This window comes from Cupressus sempervirens, chromosome 4 (genome assembly GCF_028749045.1).
Source record: "Cupressus sempervirens isolate cs-2001-9-10 chromosome 4, ASM2874904v1, whole genome shotgun sequence".
In the NCBI taxonomy this organism is placed as follows: Eukaryota; Viridiplantae; Streptophyta; class Pinopsida; order Cupressales; family Cupressaceae; genus Cupressus; species Cupressus sempervirens.
Window position 1 is genome coordinate 520,682,828 of NC_143121.1, and position 12,761 is coordinate 520,695,588.

Sequence of the window (12,761 nt, forward strand, 5' to 3'; positions counted from 1 at the left end):
ATGTCATCTTTCCAAGGGTGTATAGTGTTGATTTCAGTTTGATTTCTGTATAGTGCTATCGATGAAGTTGGGAAAGAATAATAAGGATGGGAAAACAAGGGTTTCTTCCTGGAGAGAAAAGGGAAGCCTTCAAACATTTGAAATCCTAAACCTTTTATTTTGCTGATTTGACTATCATACCATGCAGAAAAAACAATTTGCTTGGATATATGACCTAGCAATTATGAATTCAAATAGAGTGAAATGCAACTTGATCGACCTTGAATGCAATGGAGTAATTTATCACTTCACATGGCACTTCTGAAAGGTTCTAAGACATGACGTGATGCTTTATACATAATGCCCTCGTAATGATATCATTTGTCTTTGAGGGCTCTTGAATCATATTCAAATAATCAATCAAAGAAAGCCAGGACAAGAAAAAACTTGTTAGATTGAATTCTTTTGAGGCCACAATCAGTCATTATAATTAGCAACAACTACTATAATAGCCTAAGATTTTTTTTTAAAGCCTCTACCTACATCACAAGGATCCAAACTCTGGAAAAAGTGAAACATTAATACTACCTTTGCACCTTGTACTCTCCAAGGTTCCAATAACTTCAGAGAATACAAGGTCAAGGAAGAAGTTCATGAGCAAGCCGAAAAGGCCACTAGCAACCTTTTTGTATCACTCTGGCATATAGTGGGTTCTATGTTCAAAGCTCTCTCAAATGGGACTTTGAGGAAAAATATATTGAGAGACTCAAAAGGCAGCAAGACATGTGGAAAGTTGTCATTATTCAAGCCAAATCATGAATTTTTTCAAGTGTAAGATTACTTGACCCCAAGGGACTATTTAAACAAGGCAACTCTTAGGAGCAAAGATGCTATCAAAAGTAGAATGGGCAATGATAAGCATGTGCTTCCGTGCAAGATCATTACTGATAATGTGATCTGCACATGCATTTCTCCCTCTATGCCACTAGATATTGTCTCAATCTAGTGTTGTTCTAGAGTGATTCAATCCAAAATGACGCAAACATCATAGAGCACCTCCTCAAGTTCAAATGCATGGAGAAAATGCATCGTAGTCTAGAGGATTTGTGAGAAGCTATAGAAAAGGTTGCCCACATACAAGTAAAAAAAAAAAATTTAGCTCTAGTGTTTTCTACATGACCAACTTCAAACCAAGTACTTGCAAAAAACATTCATAGTTTTTTTTCTATATTATAGATATTGAGGTTTATCTATATTTGACATGTTAGAATCTCGATTAGATTTGTGTTTTATCACCACAATGGTGCTTATTTTTTATCAAGTCAGTTGAAAACAAAGAGAAATGGTGATGCACAATCAAACCAGCCATGCACTTCATCCACTTGTGAGTATATTAGGAATGAGTTTGAATACTTAAATTTCAAAAAATGCAACTATTATGACTTAACAATACAGGAACAATTTGGTGTTTCCTCACAATGACCATCACCTTAAGCTTAAAAAAGTGGAGATTCAAAAAACATGCAATTGCAATTTTAATTTCTAATTATAGTTTCAATGTGGCATTAGGAAAGGCCTTTGATAAATTGCTGTACATTCTAAATGGACCATGAATGATAAGTCACTTTTTGTGAAAATTTCCTTTTTCTATCTCGAGGAAGGTTGAGGTACTTGATGAAGACTAAATTGATTGTATTACAAGAGGCATGGAGCCCAGAGTTTCATCATCATAATCTATAGCTCCATAGTGTATCATACTTTATAGTATAAAATTTCTTGGCTACCTTTTTTTTTGTTACTTTGTAGGTGGATTATAACTGGCATAAAATGCATATTGTTGTGTTTGATAGTATTGGTTACCCGTCAATGTATTAATTGCACGTATTAAGCTATCATTGTCAAGTAGTTGGTGTATTGGTTGCTTGACATTTGTGTTCTTGGCAACCAACCGTCAAGTCCTTTTCAGCATTGCATGATTCATGTCCTTTGGATCCCAATCAAGGTGAGAAGAGCCTACAAGGTGATCAAGACCAAGTACTCAGGAGATCTTTAAGAATTACGAAACAAGAATGGAGAAAAAGATTACAAGAAATTACCAGAGACTTACCACCCGCTAATGAAACATACCTTCCAAACCAAGTAAGACAACCATTTGTGCAAATATTGTTAGACAGCAAGTATGAAGGAGGAAATACAATGCATTGAGAATCTATCTTAGGAGAACCCATCACTGGAGGATCTAAATTGAAGATTGTTTGACGGAGGGAGTATGAGTGCAAGTCAAAGCCTTAAAATACCCAAGGTGTTGGGGACATTGGATGTGAACATGCAAAGGACACGCATGTGGCTAAGGGTGCTGGGAAACCATTGGAACATAGCAGTTAAAACGGTCCACCCAAGTTTGACACACAAGGGAGCAAGCAAGCAAGAAAGATGGGGACTCCTCTTACAAGTCTAAATGTCGATCAGCATAAATTGTTGAAGTTCAGGAGAAACGAGTGTGAAGACACTAGGAGGCCTTGGAATACATGCAAGACTATTTGGGTAGTGAATGGTCAGGTTGACAAGGACTATTGGTTGGAAGTGTTTCCAACAACACTATGGGGTATAGCTATTGAATAGTTCACAGAATTGGATGGGTCGTCCATAGTTTCTTGGGATGCACTCAGAAGGGCATTTGAGGTTGAGCTTATATTGCTATTAGACGACAATGAGATTGTCCCCAAAATTTATAATACCAAACAAGGGAAGAAGGAGAATGTATTAGCTTACATTGTAGGCTCAAGAAATTGTTAGGCAAGTTGAACAATCAGCCAACCAATGGGTTGAAGAAGAGATGATTCATTGAGGGGTTGATTCCCTCCTTACCCAAGAAGATGAAAGTGGTGCCTCCACTCTTGTATGCAAATGCCTACAATCAAGTGATGGTCATCAAGAGTGAAAACAAGACATCCCCCAAGGGAAGAGGAAGGTGCATGATGACAATAACACTGTGAGTAGTGGTGATGATGAAACAAATATAGTCCAATCTTTACGACAAGAAATGATAAGAATAATGAAAGAATAAAGGTTGAAAAGGGACTAGTAAAGAAAGTAATGAACTATGGTGTACAAAGTGCAAAATTGAAGTGCACATCACAAGTAACTATTCTAAAATGTTCTCTAAAATTTGCCAAGTGATGGGTCATTCAATAAAGGAGAGTCCATAAAGCTTAAAGATTAGAAGTATGCAAGTACTATTCATACATGGAGTGTCCACTCCATCAACATCACAAAATGTATCCCTAGGCAAACATGGACATCAATGTTGAAATCAAATATGGTATGACTCAATAAAATGTCCTATCATCCACTGTCGACAATGTAACGAGTGAGATCACTTAGTGTAGGACTGTCAGAGCAGGTAGAACAATGGGAACTTGTTGTGCAAGTGGTGTGGTTTGGGGAAACATAAGGGCATTGACCACCCAAAGAGAAAGGGAGCATATATGTTGGACATACAACACCCAAAGGAGAAAGCACTAGTAATTACCGTAGTCCAAACCAAGGCAATCTATCTTGACTCCTGTAAGAAAAAGGATAGACTTTGGGAAGCGAGAGGTGGTATTGATCAGGAGATGGTGGAGGAGAGAAGGCCTGCAAATGATGTCGCCAGCACCCCACTGTGCTCAGAGCCTAAGAAATCTATCACGAGACAAATGTTGGAAGTCACTATATCTGTAGAAGTATTTGACCTTCTGCAAACCATGTCGCAACTAAAGATGGTTATTACCAACATAGCCCATGACAACACAATTGGCCAAGAGCATGGTATGTCAACAAAGAAATCAACAAACAAACTAGCTAATAACCCAATTTTCTTGATGGTAGGCACTGGGAAGAAGTCACTCATCGAGATGGAGATAAAAGGACAAAAGTTGACAAACATACGACTACTTCCCTTTATCAACTTGTAGTCGTATGGTACTTGAAGTAGCTGGTAGTCCTATGGTACTTGAAGTAGCTGGTAGCCGTATTTTCTACTAGAGTAGAGAAGGAAGGTACTCAAAAAACCATCACTCTAAATGCCAACCTTCAATCTAGTATGTGCCACCCGGCACAACATTAAATCATTTGGGACACTCATGGCACAAAAGGTCACGATTGGCACTCTTTATTTTTCTTTGCTTTGTTGTCATCCCACTGGAAAATAAGGCAGAATATGCCCTCCTGAAAAAGGGTTGGTTGATCATGACAAAGGCAAACCAATATAGGAAGAACACACTCTTCGCCAAGAGCGATGGGATTAAGTACATTATAGATGTACAAAATGAGGTGATCAATTAGGAGTTGACATTACACTTGGAGTCTAAGGCAAAGACTTCAAAATGGAGAAAGAGTTATGGAACCTAACAATGAAGGGGTGTTAGAACTCACATGTTGCAAAGGGGACAAGACAAGTTCTTTGAATGGGCTATTTCACTGGCAAATGGAGCACTATGAGGTATTTTCACGAACCTGTAATTTTCTTGAACTGCCAGCTCATATTGAAAAGGAATTGATGAAAGAGTATATAGTTATGTACAATACATTTGATAGTGCAAAGGTGGAAAATGTAACGAAAAGCAAGAGTTAAATAAAATTAAAAAGGAAAAATATTTGCATGGTACGGTCTCAATTTTCTATTGTTTTAACAGTATACAACCACTAAATCTAGTGTAACCAACTACTTCAAGTCCTATACGACTACCTTCAATGCTCAATGTACAACCAACTACTTCAAGTACCATATGACTACCTCAATCGTTGACACATGTCTTAATTTGGAACTCAACACACAACGAACTCCGAGAATTGGCAACATACAACATGGCAGAAAAGCACTAGATTCTTTGATCCCTTCCATATGGACATGTCATCCCGTACGACTATACAAACGTCAACCTCTCGTACAACCTCCCAAGACTCTCACCATGTGACATCCTTCCAATTCATTCCATATCATACAACACCATTCAAATTTATTTCAAACCGTACAAGAAGTGTGCCTCACAATGCACCAACTATTTATTCCTCTCATACGACTAGTTAGTGTTGTACAACATTTTTATGTTCATCTCATACAACCAGAATATCATTATTACACAATACCATTTGGCAAGAAAATTATTACGATAGAGTGGAAACTACACCATGTACAACAATGTTCAATTTTTTGGACCATGCTAGAGCTCAACAAAGGAACATTTCAATTCATACCCATACAGCTCACAAAAATGTTCCTCCATATCATGCAAACGCCTTGTTCATGGCATACCGTACGGTGTACAATATACATTTCTTGTTCATTGTTTGGTTCATGGCATCATCGTACAATGCACTTTACATGGTTTCTGCTCATTGTTTGGCAGTGTACAAGTACGTTCATGGCAGACCATACAACATACAACATGTTTTTGGCATGCAATTTTGCAACATATGAGTGTGTGGTTCATGGCATTTGACCATCTTTAAGGGCAGTTCATACATTATCTCAATTGCATCACATGGCTTCTCAACTCTTCAATATGGCAATTGCAACAAAAGACAGTACCAGATATATGTTACTTATGGACAACGATTAATTCTCAAGTGGAGAATAAAATTTGATCAGATTTTTGACATCATATGATGGTTCAACACTGCAAAATCTTTATTTTTGAGCCTTATCAATATTCTTTTTGGACATCTTTAAAAATCAAGAAAATACTGTGCACCATACATTTCATGTGGTTCTAAAGGTGTTAATTTGGTCTTTGTGGTGGGGGCACAACTGCTCAACCTTGTCAAGGGTGCTTTTGTTAGCCCCAACAAGGGGCACTACCCCTAGACCCCCACAAGGGGTGCTACTAGTTGCCCCCGTACCCCCATTTTATTTTGAAGTACACTACAAACTTGAGTTTGCACAACACAAGTCATTATCTATCCACTTGTCATTAATCTTCTTGGATATTATTTGATGTATACATGTTGTTTGGAAGACGATCTTTACTTTTGGGGGGAGGATGATGTAGTTGGCATTAAATGCCTAGTGTTGTGTTTGATTATATCAGATCCGTCAATATATTTTGTATGTATTAAGTTTGCTATCACTTTCGGTTAGTTGTTATATTGGTTGGTTGACGATTGTGTTCCTCTTGGTATCTGTCGGGTCCTTCAAATATGTTGTGTACCACCAAGGAAGGGAGTAGAGGGTAGTTGAAGGAGATGTAATCCTTAGTCGACCATCTTTGGTCTTCTTTGTAATAAATTCATTAGCTAATTAAGATAAATTTTACTCCTATATCTGGAACAAACTACTATCTGTATTATTAATTCAAGTACATGAATTACCAAGTATAACAGTAAACATAGACTTTGTACAATGTAGATGGTAATTAGTTTTAAGATTAGAATTGCCAATTCAAAATATGTAGTAATGCATTATGGAATGTGTAGTCAGCAATCACAACACTTAACAGAAAACCTATTTTCTAAGATTCATGGTGTAAATTCTCATTTCATCTCCTAGTGTATCTAATCCAAAAAATGGATTCAACTTTTGTACTTCACATCATATTTCTAGTTGTTTACCTACCACTTTGATGCTTCAGAAGGTTTTGAGGCAGTGATGGATATCTTTAGACATTCTTTCACAGACACTAATTCATTGCTTGATCATTTCTGAAAATCTATCTGAACAGCTACATTGTCAGTCACAATATGCAAATTTCCACCCAGATGTGGCATAGACAACAATTTTCTCAAATTCAAACATATTCAATGTGGCCAAGCATTGCCCTAGCTCTGGGTATGGGCGAGCAGTACCCAAATCATATCAAAGCTGTATCATACAAATTACTGTACCAAATACATGTATGAGGGGAGGGTGGTGTATCTAGTAATGCTGCAAGAAACTGAAAACTTACTAAAAATAGTAAACTACAGTTCTTGGTGAGCACCAAAGAGTCACCACACTCATCCTTGGAAGTTGAAATGAACAGCAAGATGAGGACCAAAAAATATACATTCAGAATCTTCAGAAATCTACCCTTTGTTTTCCAGATCCTTTCTATATAGCATACTGTTTCTTTTGTCATTCATTAAAACATTATAAAATGGCAATCCTATATCATTACTGTACTTGTCTCACCATATAAAAGCATAATGTTAACACTTAACATGTACTGTAGGTCTGTTATTATGGTCTCTGTCATAATGATTAAGGTGCACAGGTGTGCTAGTGCACATTTGGCCTTTACAATTGGATCATTAACCTCAATGTCAGTTCCCTTTCCTCTTAGTTGGGTTTCATTTATAAAATTTTCTTTTTATTGCAGAGGAAGATCGTAGATTTAATCCATCTTCAACCACTATAAAAAAACAAATAGAAGCAACAGGAGGCCCTCTTGAAAATTAAAAACTAAACAGAAACACCACAGCCTATAAGCAATTGAACATTCAATCATGCCCATCGATGTCCTTAAACATTCCACTTACATTATGGATAGATTTAAATTGTTTATGTCATATGTCAAAAACACGTGCGAGCACGCACACACACACATATATATAAAGAAAGAAGATAGCTTCTAAATGTTAATATGTTAATATCATTAACGAAACCAACCCCTCTTCTGAAACCTTTCACTCACCATTTTAGGCAACACAGCTAGCTGACCAAAATACATTCAAAGATAACCAGATAATTTTGCCCGCAGCAAAAGAAACCAACCAACAGTAACACAACAAAAACTTGAAGGTAGCATTTCTAAGCTAGTTGCCAAGTATCACACTAATTATGTAACAACAGGCACAAAGATAAGAGGTGTGACACCTGATATTGGCACCCTTACCTTTGTTCCTTCCTTTGGCAACTTACATGTTCCTAGGTACAATTTTATTTCAACAAAAATCAAAAAATAAATTCAGCATAAATGAGCCCTTGGTCTATTGGTGAAGTTGAAAGGTTCTTAACAAGCCCACCAGAACTCAAGTCTTGCTGAGTGTAAGGCACTGACATCAAAAGAAGGGATAAGGGCAGGATTGTGCTCTGGATGAATTTGATAGAAAGGTACCCCTCAGTCCTTGACCTTAGCCGAAGAGGCTCAGCCTAAGGCTCATGCTTCCGTATCAAATAGCTAAAACTGTTTTGTCGATGACCTCCATTATAAAATAAATTCAATAGTGGGCAAATTTATGATGGCTAACAAAGAAGCATGAACCCTTAAAAGACTAGATTCAAGTCCCTTAATAAAGTTACCTGTCCTTGCAATTTTGACAATAAATTGTATTTTGATTGTTTTGTATTGATTTCCCATTGCATATAAAACAATCTTCCTCCTCCCCATGAATGTTTGCATCTTGGAACTTGAAAAGGGCTCTGTCCAAAGATTCTTTTATCTGCACAAAAGACACCAGATATTTAAAAACCGTGTTACACAAGAATGAGAAGAATGTAAGAAAAAAAGCTAGTTTATTGCTGTTACATTAGAATTACTAAAGAAGAACCTGTATAAGAAAATCTTGCAGTGGTAAAGAATGTAAGAAACAAAGCTAGTTTATTGCTGTTATATTAGAATTCCTAAAGAAGAACCTGTATAAGAAAATCTTCCAGTGGTAATGCACAGCAACCAAAGCGGTCAGTGACAGACTTGCAATGTAAAATCCAATTTTCAATATCAGCTACTTTTGAAGCAAGCATTCTCAGGCTGCCATCTTCCACAATACTAGACTCTCCAGCTTCCTGAATTTTAATAAGTTTGTAAGCCCTCAAAAAACTGATAACCGTTTCCTCACTGGACTTTTAAAATCATTGTATCCTAAAAAGGTTGTTATCATCATAAAGGAAGTTCTAGAAAGACATAGAAGCTCCAATATAGAACTGGAGATGATAATGAAACTAGAGGTTCAGCAAAGTACTATAGGAACTTTGAAAAATGAGAGACATATTATAGGGAAGCCTCCTGTGCAAAATCTCACACTTAAGTCCTGCATGATGAGTAGTTTTTTCTCTTTTAGACCAATATTTTAGGATTTCTATTATATAAAATATTAATTCAGTGTTGGACTTTTCAATCAAGGGTTGTGTGGAAATACGGAAATCAGTTATGCACCGAGATCATTGCCTCACACAAATCCTTACTATCAACAAGCTGAATAGATGAATAATTATTCCTGACAGATCAAACAAGATATGGATAACTCCAGAAATGACTCACCATAAGTTTAACAAATTCTGGCCATGTAAGAGCAGATGAATTGCAATTAAACAATGCCTGTACCTCCTTTTGCCATGATCTGAAGAAAACAAATATTTAAATGTTCAATATCTCTTCAAGGAACCTCAATCAGAAAGCAATAAACACAAGATCTTCCAACAAAAAAGAAACATTAAGAATTCAAGAAAATACCTGTAATCAGAAATAACTGCCTCTATGTGATCAACCTTATTCGGAAAAGAAATTCTCAATTTCTGCATAGAAAAACAACTCAGATTTAAATTTTGTTAATACTTCTCATACAAATATTGAAAATTATAAAATAGATACTTGTGGTACAAATAATACTAGAACTTTAATAACTTGAAGCCCCTCCAATAAAATATGCTTGTGTGACGAAAAATATCTTACATCAAACTTATGATAAAAAATAACCTAAGTATTTAAATAGAACATTGTCAAAAACTGAAATCTTCACTCGAATCTAGCAGTTAATGATATAGAACTATCATGAACATAAACATCAGATTACTCCTTGCTTACAGGGCAAACCAAAGGCCATAGTTTAAGAAGCAATACCTTTGAGTTTGCAACAAGGTCATCCAAATCCTGAATGTCGCATTTTTTCTTCGAATTTGAATCTGGAAGAAGTAAGCATGCTTGTGAAAGCCACTGTTTACTCTCAAGCAAAGAGCTCTCTAATAATTTATATTCTCCAGCTCTAATAGGTAGATTTCTTGCGTCGTCTATGAGACTGTTAACATCCTATTACACAGGAAAAAGATCTCCCTTCCCGTTAGAGAACATAATCTCGTAAGTCAAATAACAAGCTTTAACAAGAATTACAAGGAAATATTCAAAATAGGGGATGTGAACAATCTTACAGAAATGCTCATCTAATAGTGTCCCTCCAGGAGTGCACCAAAATTAATATTTTCAACTCATTAATAGGAAAATTGCATTTCTATTTATAAAAGCACTGGACATTGTGCAATATAGATAACAAATATTCTCGAAAACTTGGACATGGCCCTGCAGGGGTAAAGCATGCATAGGCACAAATATGTTTGTGTCTGAAGAATTTAAAATGTCATTTCTCAATTTGGAAATGTCCAAAGAGAATTTCCATTTGTAAATAATTTTAATAAATAAACAGGAGTTTAATCCAAAATCATCCCAAAACAATCTCAAGACCAGAACTCTTACAAACTTGATCTCAAATATGAGGTGTACGTAGCAACCTGATCATCCTGCAACCAGGAGGAGGGAGAAGACTATCAGAAACACTCGAGTAAAATACAACTGAACGATTGCCACGGTGGAGTCCTTGAGAAAATAGTAAAATTGAAAAGTCAAGACAACCTTCCCTGGAACAAGTAAGTTCAGAGAAAAAGTCACATTCCTTTATAAAATCATATCAGAGTAGCTTTTAGGGCATTGAAAGATGATCGATCTAAAGACAAGTGAAGCCGACGGTATATAGAATAAAATTTGAAGGAAAAACAAAAGCGTGGTAAGCTAAAAATGAGGGGAGAGTTGAGGTTTCCTAGATGATCGAGAGAGTGAGAGAAGAACCTAAATGTCTAAATCACACTCCTGAACAAGCAAATTTTAGGCACCAGATTTGCATCAGAAATAAAACCATGGTAAACCCTAGTTGAGAAAAACAATAGTTGCCCAATTTTTAAGGCAATGGAACAGAGGATCCCATTGGACACTATAAGAATTGCGAAATAATCTGTAACCATATGTGCAAGATGATGAAGCAATTTAGCTAGGATTGTGAAATGTAGCATTGACTTGTATACAAGCCTCCTTGAAAAATGGTAGAGTTCAATGAAGGCCTTTGAAGAAGTGTGTGAATTGCTTCGTGATGATAATGAATACAAAACTAGTATGACAACCTATATTTTTTAGCATTATTCAAGGAAAATTAAACCATAAAATGACCTCCGTCCTTAAATGGTACGACAACATTGCAGCGTATGGAACATCATCAAGCAATCTTCTTTCAACACACAAGTTCATGCAATATTTCCCATCATACGGTGGCATAGCATATGGCTAGTTTCCTTTTCCACCACATGCTGACTTCTCTAGTGGCATCCTCTTCAAGTCATTTATCTAAACCATTCCTTCCATTGGCATATCGTACAATGAGAGCATGGCATATCGCGAGTATAAAATGTATGCTGAGTGCACAAAATATTGCAAAAGTGTGGTGTTGGGCATTGTGTCGATCAAGGGACACTATGTCTTTTCCACCACATCATGTTGGAAACTACAATTGGAACAATTGTTATGTTGTCATTAATGTCAAACCTTATCGGTGAGACAGTTGCTACCTAAGTAGAGTGTCATATCAAGATGATTGATGAAGAGGATTTGAATAGAAGAGATAACAAGAAGACCTAGTGGAAAGGTTGCGTTATGCGGAACTACAATGGGCACTTGATCAGTTGGACCTTGACAAGATAATGTGTTGTTTAATCATAACACTAAGTGGAAAAGTTAGTTAAGTAGAAGCCTAAAAGAGATGATCAATGAAGGACCAAATACATAGGCTTAACAGAGCTTCAAAGCAAAAGATTAAGGAACTTATAGTTGAAGTCAAGTTGTGCTACTATCCACCGGGTGAACAGTAAAAGCCGAGCAAAAATAGTGTCGACTAAGTGAACAATAGAAACCGAGCAAAAATAGTGTCGACTGAGTGAACAGTAGAAGCTGAGCAAAAATAGTGTCGATCGAGTGAACAATAAAGTCAGAGTATTTGAAAAGTTGGACAGAGGGACCGAGTGAAGACAGTATAAGCCGAGCAACAAAGTTAGTGATGACTGAGGCCAAGAAACATAGTTTTGGCCGAGTGTCAGCATTTGCTATTTTGTAAAGGAATTGAGAATCCTAGCCGACATAGTTTGACTTCTTGAAATATGTAAAGCATGTTGAAGGTAAGGATTGATGAGCTCGAGCATTTAATGCAAGAGAAACCATGTTTGAGCGTTTCTAGGCATGGATTCAAAGAGAAGTTTTGAGAAGTTTCTAGAAGGAGGAAACAAAATAATGGAAGGATTCGATGAATCTGACCTAAACCTAAGATCAACGGTGGTGTTTAAGCGGCAAAAGATCAAACTACCTATTTAAGGAGGCAAAAGGATTAACCTAAGGATTATCCAAGTAGATCAAAGACAGTGATGGAGACATGAATAGAGTTCAGTCAATAAGTTAGCAGATGAGCTACATTGTGATCTGTATTTGCAAAGTGAGTTGTATTTATAAAATCAACCTATTGTTACTTTCTAACTGTTGTATCAGCTGAAATCCTTTAATCAAGGTTGAGCTAACAGTCATTTGTAAATCCTTTAATCAAGGTGACATTGTAATGGAATGCTCTTAAGTCCTCTAACAAGGCCACTCCTAACAAAGTGATTAAATCCTTTAACAGGGTCACACCTAACAGTGTGTATTGTAACCTTTAATAGGGTTGGCTCCTAACAAAGCTCACTTCAAAAGAGTAAAAAATTGGTGACATGTTACTGGTGGTTTTTCCTAAATTGGGTTTCCACG

The 12,761-nt window shown here is 36.5% G+C and overlaps 1 protein-coding gene across 4 annotated transcripts in view; it reads right to left on the reverse strand.

Moving 5' to 3' along the window:
• LOC149562223 (transcription factor jumonji (jmjC) domain-containing protein) overlaps positions 1 to 12,761 on the reverse strand; it is a 152,478-nt gene that overhangs the window by 49,484 nt on the left and 90,233 nt on the right. For all 4 annotated transcript variants that reach the window (XM_089825763.1, XM_089825761.1, XM_089825762.1 and 1 more), the window contains exons 21-25: positions 9,777 to 9,962; positions 9,390 to 9,451; positions 9,198 to 9,276; positions 8,573 to 8,722; positions 8,240 to 8,379 (exon numbers count right to left, since the gene is read on the reverse strand). In XM_089825763.1, the coding sequence (XP_089681889.1) occupies positions 8,240 to 8,379; positions 8,573 to 8,722; positions 9,198 to 9,276; positions 9,390 to 9,451; positions 9,777 to 9,962 (617 nt within the window). The remainder of the gene's footprint in view (positions 1 to 8,239; positions 8,380 to 8,572; positions 8,723 to 9,197; positions 9,277 to 9,389; positions 9,452 to 9,776; positions 9,963 to 12,761) is intronic.